This window comes from Calcarisporiella thermophila, assembly GCF_041956535.1.
Source record: "Calcarisporiella thermophila strain CBS 279.70 unplaced genomic scaffold VTP21scaffold_2, whole genome shotgun sequence".
NCBI lineage: Eukaryota > Fungi > Calcarisporiellomycota > Calcarisporiellomycetes > Calcarisporiellales > Calcarisporiellaceae > Calcarisporiella > Calcarisporiella thermophila.
This window is the reverse complement of record NW_027192192.1, coordinates 585,892-603,071: the sequence shown is the minus strand read 5'-3', so window position 1 is coordinate 603,071 and position 17,180 is coordinate 585,892. Positions and strand designations below refer to the sequence as shown.

Here is a 17,180-nt window from a genome sequence, read left to right as displayed (position 1 = left end):
TGAAACTGGCAATATTCGAATGGAATATTCTGCTGCAATAAGTAATTTCATTTCAGTCGAGGATGATCCTCACACGACTGGAAAAGGAAAACCCATGGCCATACCCCTCACCACAATCTCATGTATGAGAGGCAAGCTGCGTTTTATTGCTACTAAAACAATTAGTCAGATCTGCCTGCATATAAAGAATGTTCTGGCTAACCCTTTCCCCGTTTATCTGCAATATGCGTGTTGTGTCGGCTTTGTGATCTTGATCGGAAGAACCCACTTATAAGGGAGCTGTTTTCAAGTTTTTTTTTCTGCTTCATATGAGAACCCAATATTAGTTGTTTTTTTATATACTTTGCCCTCGACACTTGTTAATGATTTATATGCAAGAGCTTTTATTTTGGTTGTTTCACTGTGTTTGAGATTTGCTTCTTAAGACTCCAGGTTTAACCATCTCTCACTCTCGTATCTAACTCTCTATCTACCACCAAAAACCCTTCTTATCTCAGTTGACCTACCTGTGTCTCTTCCTTTTCCTTTCCTCTGCTCTGCACTTGTCTTTTCCCATTTCTCAGAGTCCTAATTCTTGTGCGTCTCTACCTCTTTCGTCCGCAAATAACTTGGTCATTCACTTCACACTCAGTGTTGCTTGATAAATGTAACTTGCATAGTCTTCATGGTCGCCATCTGAGCACCGCCTCTTATACTAACGCGTCCCTTGATAGTTGTTTGTTTTAGACCTCCATGTTAGAACAGCGCGACATTGAAGTCTCTCCAGGAGAGAACAAAAAAACCACCGTCGAATTTGAGGAACACGAACACGTCGAGCATGAAGATTCCATCCCTCCGGAACTTGAGGCGCTATTACATACAAACCCTCTACATGGGCTGACCGCAGAAGAGGTGGCGGAACGCCGCGAAAAGTTTGGCCTCAACGAGCTTGCGCAAAAGAAGCAGAACCCTATTCTGAAGTTTCTCAGCTTCTTCACGGGAGCCATTGCCTATTTAATTGAAATCGCGTGTATTTTGGCCGCTGTGACCCAAGATTGGATCAATTTTGGCATTATCCTTGGTTTGCTATTCATCAATGCAATTATCGGGTTCGTGGAGGAGGCGAAGGCGGAAAGTGCTCTTGATGCCCTTAAACAAAATCTCGCACTCAAGACCAGGGCGTGGAGAGATGGCAACCTCGTCGAGGTTGATGCGAAAGAGCTCGTCCCTGGAGATGTCATCGTGCTTCGTCTCGGCGACATCATCCCTGCGGATGCGAGGTTGTTGGGCATCGGGGTCAATGGTGAGCAGACCGAGGGTGAGCTCTATGTGGACCAGTCGGCGCTCACTGGTGAATCGCTCCCAGTGACCAAAACTCAGGGCAGCACCGTCTATTCCTCATCGGTAATCAAGCAAGGTCAGCAGATGGCCGTCGTCACCAAGACGGGCGCGCAGACATTCATCGGCCGTGCCGCCAATCTCATCTCCATCACCACCGAGGAGGGGCATTTCCAGAAGATCATCAACAAGATCGGCAATTTCCTCATCTTCATGTCTGTCGCCATGGTCGTGGTGCTGCTTGCCTACCTCTTGATCCTCACTCGCGCCCAGAACGTGCTTGATTCGCTGAAGAAGATCTTGGTGTTGACCATTGCAGCCATTCCGGTTGGTCTGCCGACCGTCATGAGCGTTACCATGGCATTCGGTGCTAAGCAATTGGCAAAGAAGCATGTCATTGTGAAGCGTCTTACTGCAGTCGAAGAAATGGCATCCATCTCTGTGCTCTGCTCCGACAAGACTGGCACATTAACTCTGAACGAGCTGACGTTCGACGAGCCATACCTGTGCCCGGGATTCACCTCGGACGATATCCTACTGTACTCCTACCTGGCCGCAGAGCCCGGAGCCAACGATCCCATCGAGAGTGCGGTGCGTCGGGCGGCTGAGGAACAGCTTGAAATTCTTCAGTCGAGGGCAAACAAGACCACCGTGCCCGGATTCAAGGTCACGTCCTTCCTGCCGTTCAACCCCACCACCAAGATGACACAAGCCACGGTGTTGAACCAAAACACACAGCAAATCTTCAAGGTGGCCAAGGGGGCGCCCCAGGTGATCATCAAGCTGGTGGGAGGAAACGATGACGCTGTACGGGCCGTGAACGCGTTGGCTCGGAGGGGATTACGAGCACTGGGAGTCGCAAGAACTATACCCGGCGATGTAGAGACCTATGAGCTTGTAGGAATGATCTCCCTCCTGGATCCGCCTCGCCCTGATTCGGCAAAAACCATCGCGGAATGCGAGAAAATGGGAGTCAACGTCAAGATGATCACGGGTGACCAGCTCATCATCGCCAAGGAGGTGGCACAGCGTCTGGGGATGCAGCGTGTGATTCTCGATGCGAACCATCTTGTGGATCCGAACAAGGGCGAGGAGGAGGTGACTGAGCACTGTGTGCGGGCGGACGGTTTTGCCCAAGTGATTCCTGAGCACAAGTACCGAGTGGTGGAGCTGCTGCAGAAGAAGGGGTTGCTGGTTGGAATGACCGGCGATGGTGTGAACGATGCCCCCGCGCTCAAAAAGGCGAATGTGGGCATTGCCGTCCACGGCTGCACCGATGCCGCGCGTTCTGCTGCTGACATTGTGCTGCTTGCACCCGGTCTATCCACGATTGTAGACGGCATCCGCACGTCACGTGCTATCTTCCAACGCATGCGCTCCTATGCCCTCTATCGTATCACCTCCACCATCCATTTCCTCATCTTCTTCTTCCTTATCACTCTAATCGAACAATGGGAGATGCCCGCCCTGCTCCTGATCCTAATTGCAGTGTTGAATGACGCCGCGACCATTGTGATTGCCTGGGACAACACCCAAATCTCAAAGCGCCCCGACAAGTGGCGGCTTGGGCAGCTGATGTTCCTCAGTGTTGTGCTGGCGCTCTTGTTGAGTGCAATGTCCTTTGCCCACTATTACGTCGCCAAGTTGGTGTTCCATGTTTCGAAAACGCAGCTGAACACGATCATGTATCTGCATATCTCCTCTGCTCCTCACTTCGTCATCTTCTCTACCCGTATCCCCGGGTACATCTGGCAGAACATTCCCTCGCTCGTCTTCACCCTCATTATTCTCGCGACACAGGTGTTCGCCATGCTGATGTCGATCTACGGGATTTTTGGGGAGGGCGAGGGAATCGGTCCGATTGGGTGGGGATGGGGATTGTCCATCATGGGAGTGTCGCTTGCATACATGTTTGTGCTGGACGTGGTGAAGGTGCAAATCTTCCGGTATGTATACTTAACCTCATTCCTGCCGGCTTTGGCCTCGGCCCTGTACTAACCTACTCCCTTTGGCTTAGACAATGGTCTTTCGAACGCACGGTCATGCTATGGCCATCTCGTTCTCGCCGCGAGAAGCTTCGCCTGCGGAAGGCACAGATTGAGAAGGCAGAGCGCATGCGGAAGATTATTTGCAAGGTGCGAAAAGCGGTTTACGTCGCGAGTGCTCTAGCTGCTTTCCGGGAAATGCAGAAGAGAAAGTACTCGAGAAGATCGATGATTTCTTATTAGAGGGGACGTTTTAGTTTGCACTTAGTTATTTTTTACTTAAATCTTCTCTAAATGCTTGTAAGCAAATATTTATGTAGAAAGTCAAATATATATATATCATTATATAGGAAAACTTCATACCGGGAAATAGTAGTTGCTTTCATCTGTTTTCTTTTTTCTTTTAATATAAACATATTTTTAATCAAATTTTCCTTTGTACAATGGGTCCAAAAGTTCGTTTATCCTAGAATATTTGCTTACTGTACTAGGTGAAAGCAGGTCTTGCCTCTCCTAATTACAATGTTTAGAAGTTGGCTCCATTTTATTCTGTCAACATAAGCATTAGTACATACAAAGCTAACTAGATCTAGGGCTATCTACCACAAGAAATGTCGCCATCTTGTACTTGGATGAAAAATAGACAGGCAGCATGCTCACTATAAGACTACTTTTGTCCACCTACCATAACCTCCATCGATTAAACATTACAATAGAATTTGGGTTTACGTTAGGGTTCAGTATTAAGGTCTGGATTTGGTGCCAGTAACGTCAAATGGAGTAAGGGCGCGGTTTTCGGATCCTAGTAGCTGTTTGAACCTGAATCCCCTGCGTATCGCAAAGATTTATCCCGACACTCAGTGGATCTGCGTGTGGATTCGGATGATATGGGAAAATAACCAAGAATTCGCAAAGCTATCTAGCCCAAATCTCCAACTAAGCCAATGCCAAGAGCCTCACAACCGTGTTGGAACCAGGATTGTGGCTCTCCCCAGATTGAGTCATGTCGAAAGGGTAAAATTCCCTTGTCTCCCATTTGTGTTTCTGCAACTATGCGCCACGTACCATCCACATCAGGATATCTGAATCAGAGAACATAGCTCGGGGAGAGAGGGATTCACTCTTTCAGAGCCCCAGTCTGAAACTATTCCCGCCGGGAGGAAGAGGGGGAGGGGGCGTCTTTAGACACAGGGGTCGATCCCAAATTCGCGGGATATCTAGATTCATCGCGGAGATGAGTCGAACTATCGCTACCAAAGATTCAACTTTGCCAACAGGTCCACTCTGGCTGTATTGTGGGAAAAGATTTACATGTCTGATGAGTCTGCCGATTACTATATACTTTTTCATGCAACTGTGGAGTATGCAGATATAAAAAATAATCAACCTAACCTCACAGATCCTCTTCTACAGCAACTCCACCTACACTTTTGGGCGGAGTAGGCGACCCCCAGCCCAATGCTCTGAAAAGAGTTGCACTAGGAATGCCAAATATCCTTGTGGATAAAATCGACTGCCTACTGTATTCTACACTCAAACCCTAGGAAACATTTATTGTAGTGAAAATAAGAAGCACAGTTTTCTATATAGCGAAGAGTGGATAAAGTAACATAGACTCCATCGTTGAAATATAGAGGGAAGAAATATAATACCAGCGAAGATATATATAAAAATATTTATATGGCAAAAGTGCAAGTTAGAAAACCAATAAAGAAAAGCAATAAAGAAGAAAAAAAACCAAGGAAAATAAAACAAAACCCATTCTTAGAATTATAAAAAAAAGAGATGAGGGAATATTTAAAGCCTGAAATATTTTCACAAATTTAGTACAACAAAAAGGAGAATAACAGATTATTTATCATGCTCGGGCCTCCTCTTCCAGCAGGCTTAGTTGCCGCACCAGAAGCTCATACGTCAAAATGGTCAGAGCGCTTGCAGGAACGGTGCGCACCAGATTGGTCGGCATACCTTTGTAGAAAGCTCTCCACCCTTCTTCTTGCATCATCACTTTCACCCCATGGAGGATACCTTGATATTTGAAGGGGGGTATTGTCTGATTTTGAAGGCGAGTTCGGATCACTTCATGCGGGTATGTAGCGACACTCGCCGTCATCTTGGAGAGGGAGGAAGCAATGAGGATTTGAAAGGTGGTGGAGTCCTGGTTCGGTGATCCTAATGGTTCAAAATTAGCATATGAGGAGGGGATAGGAGGGGAAGAACTGAGATGTAGTGCATACTCAGCCAAATTTTCAGTTGCTCATAGAGCGGGAACTGGACAGCAACATGGCTGACGCCAATGAGGGACGGGCCTAGGCCTTTGTAAAATCCACGGATGCCCTCATCCCTGAAGATCGACATGAAAGCATGAAGGGTGCTCCGATATCGGTAAGAAGTGTAATCGCTCTGTGTCTAAATAAATTAAGAGGTCACGTTGAGAGTCAGTTCCGGGGGAGGTGTGAAAGGTGCAATTGGTTACCATTAGACGTGTTCTGATAACCCAAAGCGGGCTCGTCAGGGTGGTGCTAGTGGCCCCAGCAATCATGGCCCCCAATATATGCACCACCCAGTCGCCACCTCCACCTCCTCGGCCAAGATACTGTGCAATCCTTGTTTTACTGAAGTCATATGCAGAAAAGTAGATGGCCCACGTTGGTAAATAGCCAAACACGGTTGGGCCTAATCCGCGGTAAAGACCGCGGATGCCTTCTTCGCGCCATATTCGAGCTAGTGTGCCTACCGTTCCTTTGTATTGCAGGATGCCGGGAATAGGCACTCCCTGATTCTGTAGCCGTGTTTTCGCAACATCGAGCGGACAAGTGACAATAGAAGAAACACAACCAGCTCCAGCGCCTGCAATTGAGTGCTTAAGATTATCGTTTCGATGGCTACGAATCAAGATTGAGGGAGTTAACTCTTCCAACTTCACATATTCCGCGATTGCACCTCTCTGCTTACCTTAAATTTACATATAACTGGCGTAATCCCATAATAAGATTAGGAAATACACCACTAGTTAAATAGAATCGAAGGAAAAGGGTGGGATGGGAAAAAAATAATCGATGGTTCTTTTTTGTCCTGCTTCTGTTAAGTAGAAATTATCAAGGAAACCTTTCCCTCGAGCGAAAACCAAAATATATCGAGAATAAAGTTGTAAGAATATAAAAGTAAGTTAAGACGGGAAGTGGGATTTAAGAGGTCGAAAGAAAATAGTATGTATAGAGAAGAGAATAAATATAGATATATGATATAATAAAATGTGTGTAGAGCAAATTCAGTAGGGAATAGAAAGCATCTCACATAAGCACGCCTTTGGCAAATTTTTACCCCAAAGTCACCCAACCGATGTAATAGCAAGGGAGAATGCAAAATGTAGAGAACTTTCTAATTAATTTTTACTCACACAAATCTTGGAAGTATGTATAAAGGGATTAAAGGCCAAAGACTAAGAGATGGTCGTTGGGGAAATGAGATCTGTTGAAAAAAGATCTAAGTCGGCGATATCTTTTCCGAGCGAGAATAACGTGAGTTTGCGGAACATATTCCTAAGCCGCCATTGAAATTTCGAGTGGCCAGAGAAAAAAAAAGGTCGCAACTAGGATAAAGAAGCGAGAATAGATATGCGAACAGTTTTCAAATTAACTCGTCCCCTAGTTCAGCTTACTGTAAGTGAACAAGAGTTCCTATCTCGCACCACATCATCCATTGAGATTAACTTCGCGATCTACCTGGATCACTTTCATCTTTATATAGAGACGTTATCACGATGCTCGTTCGTTAGACGACATTCGATCCCAATCGCTTATCCCCATAGTTTTGGAACAGACGGTACAGACCGATGTTTAAGATGGTATCCAGTGAAGGACACTAAACTATTTAACCGAACAATAAACTACAGACACGAGGAGAGAGAGCATACGATATATTCTCGAGATTGCTCAAAGAGCGGATTATATGTCTCAATGGGCCAGTAATTTCTCTGATAATTTTACATTTCATGGTGAAGATGTCTGGACTGAGCACTTGCTGCAATAGATTAATGATTCTATGGCCTCAGTTATCGTGGCCCAGTTGCTGTTTCTCGAGGCAGAAAATCCGGAAAAGCCAATCAGCCTATATATCAATAGCCCTGGAGGGAGCGTGACAGCGGGGATGGCCATCTATGACACTGTACCTATCCAACCCAAACCCACAGGATCCACACTTTACTAACGATAATGTGATGTCGGTAGATGCAATATATCCAATCACCAGTTTCTACCCTCTGCAATGGGCAGGCATGCTCAATGAGCTCTCTTCTACTCGCGGCGGGCGAACCTGGCCAGCGCTACTCTCTCCCGAATTCTCGCATCATGATTCATCAACCGAGCGGCGGCGCGGAGGGCCCCGCGTCAGACATCGCGATTCACGCCAAGGAAATACTGCGCACTCGTGAGAGGCTTAATAGGATTTATTCACGGCATACACTGGTGAAGGATATCGGTGAAATTGGTAATTTTGATCTCCTCTTAAGCCCTTAATATCTGCAGTGGGATGATGCTGATTCCACCCAGCTGCAGACGGCATGTTATGCTAAGTTTGTGCTAACGATGCTCTTTGGTGCTGTTGCGTAGAGAGGATGATGGAGCGGGATTATTTCATGAGCCCCGAAGAAGCCCTTTCCGTGGGATTAATTGACAGGGTGTTGCAAAAGCGCGACACCAAGCCAGAGAAATGATTTTTGAATTTAATAAATGCAGGCTTTATTAGATGCGTCAGCAGTTACTGAAATACAATTAGTGCGTTTGCTACACCCCTCTATGACTATTCTGGATTACGAAGCAAAACACGTGGGTGGACATACGCTTACCTTGAGGATGGGTCTCCTTTGCAGGCCGGCTGGGCTGAGGAGATTAAGAGGAATTGCACTTAACCCATTGCCCTCCATTGGCCTCCTCCTCCCTGCTCCTTTTGGAAGTCGGGGCATTAAATCGGAGCAAATAAAATAATTAATTTAGAGTCTTTGCCATTATTTGCCACTCTTTATTTCCCCTGTTTTCCCTTAGGCTAACCTTGTCCCCCTTCTTCGTTGCTTAATGACCCTCCCCCTTCCCCTTTTTTTTAATAAGAGAGAATGGTCTTGAGTCTTGGGAATTGATAGAGCTTGAGTTTTGAAAACGCTGTGTTTGGTCTTTAGACCCTATCCAAGTTTTACTTATTTTATTTTATACTAGCTTCTTCTATTCACCTTTCCTTTTTTTCCTCCCTTATAATTACCGGTCCCCCGGATAGCTGTAATTGTACATTGGATAATGTCCATCGTAGCCCTTACCAAGCTGGTGAGTAAGCAGCCCATTACTCAGGACATGATAGGTAACGTGTGCTCAGCCTACTTTCCGCATCACTCCCTCGAACTCACCACTTTGACTTGAATAGCATACGTCGCATGCAAATGCTACCAGGTCATTACTTGCTCCAATCGCACTTTTTCGCCACTTCCCCCCCTGGACTCGTTTATCGGCCAGCTTGCTAAGCGCTCGAGGATCTCCACCACCACGTTTTTGACTACTCTTGTACTCTTGGATAGGCTAAAGAACAAGCTCCCCCTGACGGCACGCGGTAATTATTATCTCCACGCTTCAAGGCTAATTGACGCAATACTCTAACCAGGTTATGCTCCATATCCAGGGATGGGGTGCACGCGGCACCGCGTTTTCCTTGCGGCTCTGGTTATCACCTGCAAGTTGTTACACGATGCGCCTCCAAAGAATCGACATTGGGCTCGGTGCTCCGGCCTGTTTTCAGTCGCGGAGGTGAACCTGATGGAGAAGCAGCTTCTCTTACTTCTGGTAAGTTTTGGACTCAGCAGGCTCTGTTATCCAGGGATCCTTTTGGCACAGCCACTGTACTTACCCTATGTCTGGGCCGTAGGACTATGATTTGCGCATCCGAGAGCAAGATCTCCTGGAGCACTTTTCTCTCATGCTACATCCCACCATCCCTATGGGCTGTGATCTCTATTCCGCTGCACTTACTTTGTCACCTTCCGAACGCACTCATCATCACCCATATGGCCAGGATGCACGCTTGAAGGGGTGTGTGTAATTTGAATGAGAGGCTGTTGTATATTTGAAATCGACTTGTTTTCCTTTGTCTCCTTGTCACCTTTATTTTTTCCAACCAAGTGCAAAAGGATGTTGTAAATTTTCGTGCTCTCGCTCTTTAATTATTTTCCTGCTATCCATTCCGCGTAATGAATAATATAACTAATTTGAACTTTTGATTAGAAGAAGGCCTGGGCTAGTGGCCACTAGCTTCGCCCAAAGTTTCCATACCTAGATTCACGCGTATATCTATTAAAGTAAATGTAGGCATATATATATATTTATGCTTATCTCGATGTTATCACGTTTATCGCCGGAGGATCATGCGAGACAAATTGATGCGCAGCGGAGATAGAAAAGCAGTTCTGGATGCTGGGGAAGATACGATTACAAGATTGAGCCGTAGAGCTGAGGAGAGAGTTTGGAGGAAAATAAGCTTCCCATCACATACGGCAATGCAGTAGCCAAAAGGCCTAGGTCTATTGTCCTCTCCTCCAGGGAAAATTCTCCATCCCAAGAGCTACCTACGTCACTGGCAGTTGGATATCTCGAGCCGTTTCTAGATATAAAGTCGCGAAAAAAGCGGGCAATTTCCAATTTTTACTACTTGTTCCCTTGTCTTCACACGCCACCGTTTTACATTCAATTCTGCCTTGCCATGTCCACCAACACCACCAACAATAATGTGACCACATCCAACATGCCTCCTCATCCAGGCAAGCGGCATCACAAACGCACCTACACCGGCTATGGACAACAGCAGTTGGAGGAAGAGAAGGCCAAATTCACGACGGAGACTCAGCGCATATGGGAGAGTCTCGCAATGCCAAAGGAAGATTGTAACTATAATTTGATTATTTGATGATGGTTGAGATCATGTGCGATTTATTGATGCTCATGTGTTTTGGAATTCTTGCTTGCAGCTATTGAATTGATAGAAAAGTCGATAGTTTATCACACGACGGCAACCCTTGCCCGCACATACTACAATGCAGATGATTTCGCTATATATCAAGCCGTTGCCCACTCGTAAATTGGTCCTGTTCTATTGCACTCAGGGTATGGTGTGCTCATTTTTTTTTTTTCCTCCTAGGGTACGGGACCGTCTCATACAACGTTGGAACGAAACTCAGCAAGAACACACCCTCAAAGACCCAAAACGCGTGTACTATCTTTCACTTGAGTTTCTCCTAGGCCGATCTCTTGATAATGCGTTGCTTAATATGCAACTACGTGATGACTATGGAGGTCAGTAATCATCCCTTTCTTTCTCCCTTTCTTTATAAGAGATGAAACTAAGCGTGTTGGAGTGTCTGATAGAGGGCGTGAAGCAGTTAGCGTTTCGATTAGAGGATTTGATTAATCAGGAAGTAGATGCTGCCCTCGGTAATGGTGGGTTGGGTCGGTTGGCTGCTTGCTACATGGACTCATTGGCAACTATGAATTATCCTGCTTGGGGCTACGGACTGCGTTATACTTATGGGATCTTCCAGCAACGGTAAATAAAACCGACGGTGCTCCCAATAGCTCACTAGTTGCTTTTTGTAGCTAATGTATCTTGATGATGGCCCATTTTTGTAGAATAGTGGACGGATTCCAGGTGGAACAGCCCGATTATTGGCTCAACTTCGATAATCCGTGGGAGTTTCCTCGTCCCGATGTGACGGTGGAGGTGCACTTCTTCGGCAGTACATCAAAATACACAGATGAAAAAGGCCGAATTAGGCATAAATGGGAGGGAGGTGAGGTGGTGCGCGCCATGGCGTATGATGTCCCAATTCCAGGTAGGAGAAGAGCAGAGCAGCGTCGATGATCATTTCGTCCGTCTCACCGATCATCTCTTAATGTACTCTTCGTTTTGCCGTGATTTATAGGATACGGGACTGACAACACCATCAACATTCGCCTGTGGTCAAGCAAACCCAAAAAGACTTTTGATCTCAGCAGCTTCAATGAGGGCAACTATAACAAAGCTGTTGAAGAACAGAAAAACGCCGAGAACATTACCTCTGTCCTGTATCCAAATGATAACCACATGGTTGGCAAGGAGCTTCGGCTGAAGCAGCAATACTTTTGGGTATGTGCAAGTCTGTATGATATTGTACGGCGATTCAAAAAGACGGGTAGGCTCTGGAGCGAATTCCCAGACCAGGTTGCGATCCAGCTGAATGGTAGGATGGGATGTGTGATTCTCAACGCAGGTCATATTGCTGACGAAAATTATATGTTGTTGTAGACACTCACCCTACGCTTGCTATTCCCGAGCTTCAGCGCGTTCTGGTGGATATTGAAGGGCTTGACTGGGACGAGGCGTGGGACATCGTGGTGCGGACTTTTGGCTTCACCAACCACACGGTGCTTCCAGAAGCACTTGAAAAGTGGTCCGTCCCATTGTTGCAAAATATGCTTCCGCGCCACATGGAAATTATCTTCGATCTTAACCTCTTTTTCCTCCAAAAAGTCGAGAAGCGTTTCCCGAACGACAGAGATTTGTTGAGCCGGCTATCCATCATAGAGGAAGGGGCTCCGCAGCATGTGAGGATGGCGTGGTTGGCGGTGGTAGGATCTCATTGTGTGAACGGTGTTGCAGAACTTCACTCGAGTCTAATTAAGACAACGGTACAATCGTTTCGCCTGATTTTTTTTATTGCAATAGTGCACGAATGCCTTTTCTTGGAGAACTAATCACTGATGAATATTTGTTGCTCATAATAGATTTTCCAAGATTTTGTCAAATTCTTCGGTCCTGACCGCTTCCAGAACAAGACGAATGGTATCACCCCACGACGTTGGCTGCACCAGGCCAACCCTGCCCTTTCTGAACTTATCACGTCTAAACTTGGCAGCAAAAACTGGCTGAAGGATCTCTATGAACTCAAGAAGTTGACTCAATATGCAGACGACCCAGAATTCCAGCGAGAATGGATGGCCGTCAAGCATGCAAATAAAGTGCGCCTGGCTGCGTACATCAAGGAAAAATGCGAGATAGAAGTGTCTCCTGATGCAATGTTTGATGTGCAGGTCAAACGTATTCATGAATACAAACGGCAGTTCATGAACATTCTAGGAGTCATCCATAAGTATTATCAGATCAAGGGAATGAGTGCGACGGAGAAGAAGTCATTGGTGCCAAGGGTAGTGATATTTGGAGGCAAGGCAGCCCCTGGTGAGTGTAATGAAAGCCGCAGAGCGATCACGAGACCGTTTCATGTCTATTCTCCGTATCTAAACCATTTTAAAATTAGGATACTACATTGCTAAGCTCGTTATCAAGCTTATCAATGCCGTTTCCAAGGTGGTCAACAGCGACCCCGAGATTGGTGACTGTCTCAAAGTGGTATTTATTCCAGACTACAATGTCTCTGTAGCAGAGGTGATCATTCCTGCGAATGATATTTCGCAACACATATCCACAGCGGGCACGGAGGCCTCTGGTACATCCAACATGAAATTTGTGCTAAACGGGGGGGTGATCCTTGGCACTGTAGACGGTGCAAATATAGAGATCTGGGAGGAGATTGGGGATGATAATATCTTTCTGTTTGGATGCAAGGCAGAACAAGTTGAGGATTTGAGACACGCACAGCGGTACCGTGGAGTTCCGATGGACAAGGACCTGGAACGAGTCGTCCAGAAGATTGAAAGTGGGGCCTTTGGTGATCCGAACATATTTACTCCCCTTATCAACACATTGACGGTGGGAAAGGACTATTATTTGATTTCAGTAGACTTTTCATCCTGTAAGGCTACTTCTTTCTTTCCAACATCGGCCTGATATACTGAGGAGATATGTTATTTACTCTTTTCCCTAACATAGACCTGCACGCTCAAACGATGATAGACGAGGCGTGGAAGGATCGCGATTCATGGGCCAAACGGTCTATCCTTTGTACGGCCAATATGGGCAAGTTTTCGGCCGACCGTGCTATCCAAGAGTATGCTGATTCGATCTGGAGCATTGAGCCTATCCAAAAGGATCAAAAAGCTTAGGCAGCCTACCCAGTTTGCCGATCCTATCTCTCCAATTCTGCTTGGTATGAATAGAGAGTATATGTTCATATTTTTTGTTGTATCGCGTTTATCTTTGAACAATTCCATCGCAAATCTTTTGGGAATCTATTGTGTTTTACTCTGTTATATTTTAGTTATATTCTTCTCTCTATACAATTTCTCTTGCCTTTTTTCATAGCAAATATATGGCCAATTATGATGTTGATATACACATATAAGTAAAAAAATGACCTTTACTATCTGCCGATCTTGTTACAGAGCGTCTAAGGTCCCTCACATTCAAATGATATGTCAATATAATGTGCCGACTATGTATCAGACCCCTTATGTGAGAGAAGGTTGAGATAGCTAAATTGCAAAACTAGACAAAAAATGATCCGCTGAAACCATTTTATCATATGAGGATGGGGGGGAGGGTGGAAGGATTGGTTTGAACGAGACCCTGATCTATTTACGGTAATTGTTTTCCAAAATATTGTGGCAGAATAGAATGGGTAGGTTTGAAGACGAGTTCAGATCAGATCAGACCAGACCAAACCAAACTAAACCCACTTTTGTTGTGTTCCTCTTGATTCTAAAAATATAGAATCAACTCAACATTGATCATTAATATGCCTTTTTGAGTAACGTTTTACATTTTCTCTATGTCGAATAGCAGAGTGGGATCCTACAACTCCATAAGAGTAAATTAGCTTGAACAAATAACTATTCAAGATCAGTGAAACTTCTATTAATGATGAAGAGGGAGGAAATTTAGCCTAATGGGATTTTTAGAAATGACATCAAGTTTGCAGAGCTAATTAACCATGGTTAAAGTTTTAAAGCGATTTTGCCAGACTCTTGTGCTCTACTATTAGGTCTCTAGGTTTTCACAGCAACCTTATTTCGCCCACAATTTTTGAATCCAAATTCAAACTGAGCCATTGCGGTGCTCGCAGCTAGCACCGAGCACAGGATAATGCTTTGGCAATAAAGATGGAGGCCATAGAGCGCTGTTGCACTCTTAGCTTACTCTTCAATCTTCACCAATTCCTATGGACTATCTATTTAATTACACTAATACCACCCCTCTGGTCACAGGTTCTGTACTGGTGCTCTCCTTTATCTACTACTGTCATACGAGGTTGGAGATAATTAACCTTCGTTTCGTTAAATCACGTCTCTTGGAATTGCACGATGCACTATCAAAGCAGGTACATGGCCTCTATGGCAATGATGAGAATGACAGCAAGCCTTATAGCTGGCACTTTACTTTCTTTCGACACCTCAAATTACCCACATTTTGCTATCTTTGGCTCGGATTAATCGCGGCGAGCATCACTCTAAGCTTGCAGCTATTATTCATTCGGAAATTCAAGAACTTGCCAAGCATGCAGCAATTGCACGTTCCATTCTCATTCCTAGTGCCTGTTTCAATGCTTCTTGCTTTCTTCCCCGATGTCATGAAATTATATACTGGAGCTATTTGTGGAAGAAAAAAGTCTAAAGCGGTACATTTTCGATTAGCGTTTTGCTGTATTGGCTTTGCATGTATATTGGCGTGTACGCTTTATTCTGTTTTTACTTTGGTGAAAGCATTTTCTCGAGTGGGAAGAGATTCACGAAATCAAAAAGCAAACGAAGTGCTGGAGGAAAGGCATTACCAACTTTTTAATTTGATTCGAAAGATAATGCTTTATCCCCTGGCCCTTCTTATCTCTCAGCCATTTTACTTTATTGCAATTATTGCAATAAAAGTTTTAACAGCATACTTACGGAATGAATATTTGGACGCTATTCTAATTTGGAGTGCACTAATAATGCTGAATACACGCTATCCGATAGCACAGAGACTCGCATCCTGGTTCCTGTACCCTTGTCTCCTATCCTAGCTGGCGCAGTAGTACTGCCAATGAGAATGAGTAAATAGACGACGGATTGAGAGAAACTACTTCAAACCGTTATGTTATATATGATGATCAACTGAAGCTTTCTCCTTCACATTAAACTAAAGTCGCAGGTTGGCCTCATGATATGTCAATATCCTGGAGTGATTTGGCTTTTTCTAGCTTGTTGTATACTTATTTTATACCATTTGTGTTGTTTATACATAATTTATTTATACTGAGTGTCTATTATTTCAGGGTTATTATTACAATTAACAATTCATTTTCCCTTCTTGGTACACTTTCCAATTCCAGCAAACCTTCATTTTGCTCCTGAGTCACGATGGAGGATTGAGACTCTAAAACCTTAGTTCTCAAGTACAAACTCTGAGCCGGTACTCGGATTATCGATCAATATAAAATGTTTTCAGCATTAGTGCATTAGTCTTCACCTCTTCTGATTTTGCCATGAACAGTTCGATAGTTTTTTTGCTCAACCTAATCTCGATGATCTCGGGATTTCTGATGATGTGTACCGTGGTTAATTTTCGTCGGACACGCCCGAAACTTACAGATACCATTTCGTTTAAGCTTAGTGCCTGGATTGGGCTTAATTCATCTTTAAATCACATGCTCAATCTATTAATCGTTAATGATGGCGCTTCTTCTGAATTGTTCCCTGGATTTTTATTCCGATTTCAGCACAGGTTGCATTCATTTCTTGACTTGTGGACAGTGCTGCTTTTACTTGCTATAGCGTTTGATTTATAGCTCTCGTTCGTTCACCGCCTCAAGAACCTACACTGGATACAGCGATTTTACGTCCCTCTCTCATTTTTGTTATCCCTTTCCGTATTCTTTTGGCAAATGGTGACAGATTCCTATAGATCGATAGAAACAAGACCGGATTTCATTCGACAGAGATTTAACATTTATATACTTATATCCGAAGCAATATGTGTGCTCTATAGTTTTATGGTTTTAGTAATGATAATATTCATAGTGGGCATGGAGCTCCGTGCTAGTTCTGATGCAGAGCAAAGTCAACGGCGACTGCAACAGCGACGAAGATTAATTAATTCAATACTGAGGATTATGCTCTACCCGGTGGTGCTGATTGTCACAAAATCGTGCGGCTATATCGCATTGTTAATAATATCAATGTTGGCTAAACGATCACTTGACGAGATTCTTAGTCAAAGGACAATCTCAACACTTCATAATTTGCAAGCCCATGCAAGAACTCTGACAGAAATCCTCAATTTAAGCGTTTTGTTACTTAATCCGGCGCTGCATAGCGCACTAAAACGCTCCGCATGGCGCCAACATCTCTGGCACCGAAATTAGCCTGAGACACATCGGGAATCCTCTGGGGAAGAGTACGAGCTAATGCATTCTCCAAACTAAAAAAACGTTGCAAATGTATCAAGTGCAACGGAAACTGAGACAGTCGATGTATACCAGAAAATTAGCCACACAAATCGATTATAACATTAATAAATTCTACTTGTATGTTTAGTGTACACTGATATTCAAACATGGCGTGATCTAAATTAAGTTGAAAATTATGAATAGCCTCTATTAGCAGGAGGTGTAAGCCGTATGAATAGTGTAGCACGACTCTAAGCATTGAAACCTATTTTTCAGCTGCCATGACATTATTTTGCCCGGGTAACTATTAAATCAAAATTCGAGCTGAGCCATTTCGGAGCTCACAACTACCACGGAGCTTTACAATACTTTAGCTATAAAGATGGAAATGAGCGAGAGACACCGCGCTATCAGCTTGCTCTTCATTATACGCTCGTTCTTATGGACTACTCGTTTAGTTTCATCAATTTCATCTCGTTTGTCACAGGCACCGCGCTAGTTATCCTCTTAGTCTACTACTGTTTCACGTGGAGGTCACCAAATTTTAGTAC

General features: G+C 44.6%; 7 protein-coding genes across 7 annotated transcripts; 6 read left to right on the top strand and 1 right to left on the bottom strand.

Moving 5' to 3' along the window:
- Positions 1-732: 732 nt before the first annotated feature.
- VTP21DRAFT_4320 (uncharacterized protein) lies at positions 733-3,545 on the top strand (the record flags this gene model as incomplete). Its single annotated transcript, XM_069394719.1, has 2 exons — positions 733-3,263; positions 3,335-3,545. 2 exons carry the CDS (start codon positions 733-735, stop codon positions 3,543-3,545), a joined length of 2,742 nt encoding a protein of 913 aa, XP_069255928.1.
- Positions 3,546-5,160: 1,615 nt separating this feature from the next.
- VTP21DRAFT_4319 (uncharacterized protein) lies at positions 5,161-6,289 on the bottom strand (the record flags this gene model as incomplete). The annotated part of the gene is made up of 4 exons (XM_069394717.1): positions 5,161-5,474; positions 5,540-5,711; positions 5,779-6,187; positions 6,258-6,289. 4 exons carry the CDS (start codon positions 6,287-6,289, stop codon positions 5,161-5,163), a joined length of 927 nt encoding a protein of 308 aa, XP_069255927.1.
- Positions 6,290-6,919: 630 nt separating this feature from the next.
- VTP21DRAFT_4318 (uncharacterized protein) lies at positions 6,920-8,016 on the top strand (the record flags this gene model as incomplete). Its single annotated transcript, XM_069394716.1, has 6 exons — positions 6,920-6,964; positions 7,053-7,127; positions 7,198-7,269; positions 7,335-7,469; positions 7,532-7,790; positions 7,913-8,016. 6 exons carry the CDS (start codon positions 6,920-6,922, stop codon positions 8,014-8,016), a joined length of 690 nt encoding a protein of 229 aa, XP_069255926.1.
- Positions 8,017-8,590: 574 nt separating this feature from the next.
- VTP21DRAFT_4317 (uncharacterized protein) lies at positions 8,591-9,383 on the top strand (the record flags this gene model as incomplete). Its single annotated transcript, XM_069394715.1, has 4 exons — positions 8,591-8,651; positions 8,715-8,897; positions 8,967-9,127; positions 9,210-9,383. 4 exons carry the CDS (start codon positions 8,591-8,593, stop codon positions 9,381-9,383), a joined length of 579 nt encoding a protein of 192 aa, XP_069255925.1.
- Positions 9,384-10,040: 657 nt separating this feature from the next.
- VTP21DRAFT_4316 (uncharacterized protein) lies at positions 10,041-13,372 on the top strand (the record flags this gene model as incomplete). Its single annotated transcript, XM_069394714.1, has 10 exons — positions 10,041-10,221; positions 10,306-10,411; positions 10,476-10,630; positions 10,703-10,880; positions 10,964-11,166; positions 11,257-11,553; positions 11,619-12,001; positions 12,098-12,548; positions 12,628-13,122; positions 13,200-13,372. The coding sequence occupies 10 exons, from the start codon at positions 10,041-10,043 to the stop codon at positions 13,370-13,372; spliced, it is 2,622 nt and encodes an 873-aa protein (XP_069255924.1).
- A 1,055-nt stretch (positions 13,373-14,427) lies between these two features.
- VTP21DRAFT_4315 (uncharacterized protein) lies at positions 14,428-15,264 on the top strand (the record flags this gene model as incomplete). The annotated part of the gene is made up of 1 exon (XM_069394713.1): positions 14,428-15,264. The coding sequence occupies one exon, from the start codon at positions 14,428-14,430 to the stop codon at positions 15,262-15,264; it is 837 nt and encodes a 278-aa protein (XP_069255923.1).
- Positions 15,265-16,266: 1,002 nt separating this feature from the next.
- Positions 16,267-16,605, top strand: VTP21DRAFT_4314 (uncharacterized protein; the record flags this gene model as incomplete). The annotated part of the gene is made up of 1 exon (XM_069394712.1): positions 16,267-16,605. The coding sequence occupies one exon, from the start codon at positions 16,267-16,269 to the stop codon at positions 16,603-16,605; it is 339 nt and encodes a 112-aa protein (XP_069255922.1).
- Between the last annotated feature and the right edge of the window lie 575 nt (positions 16,606-17,180).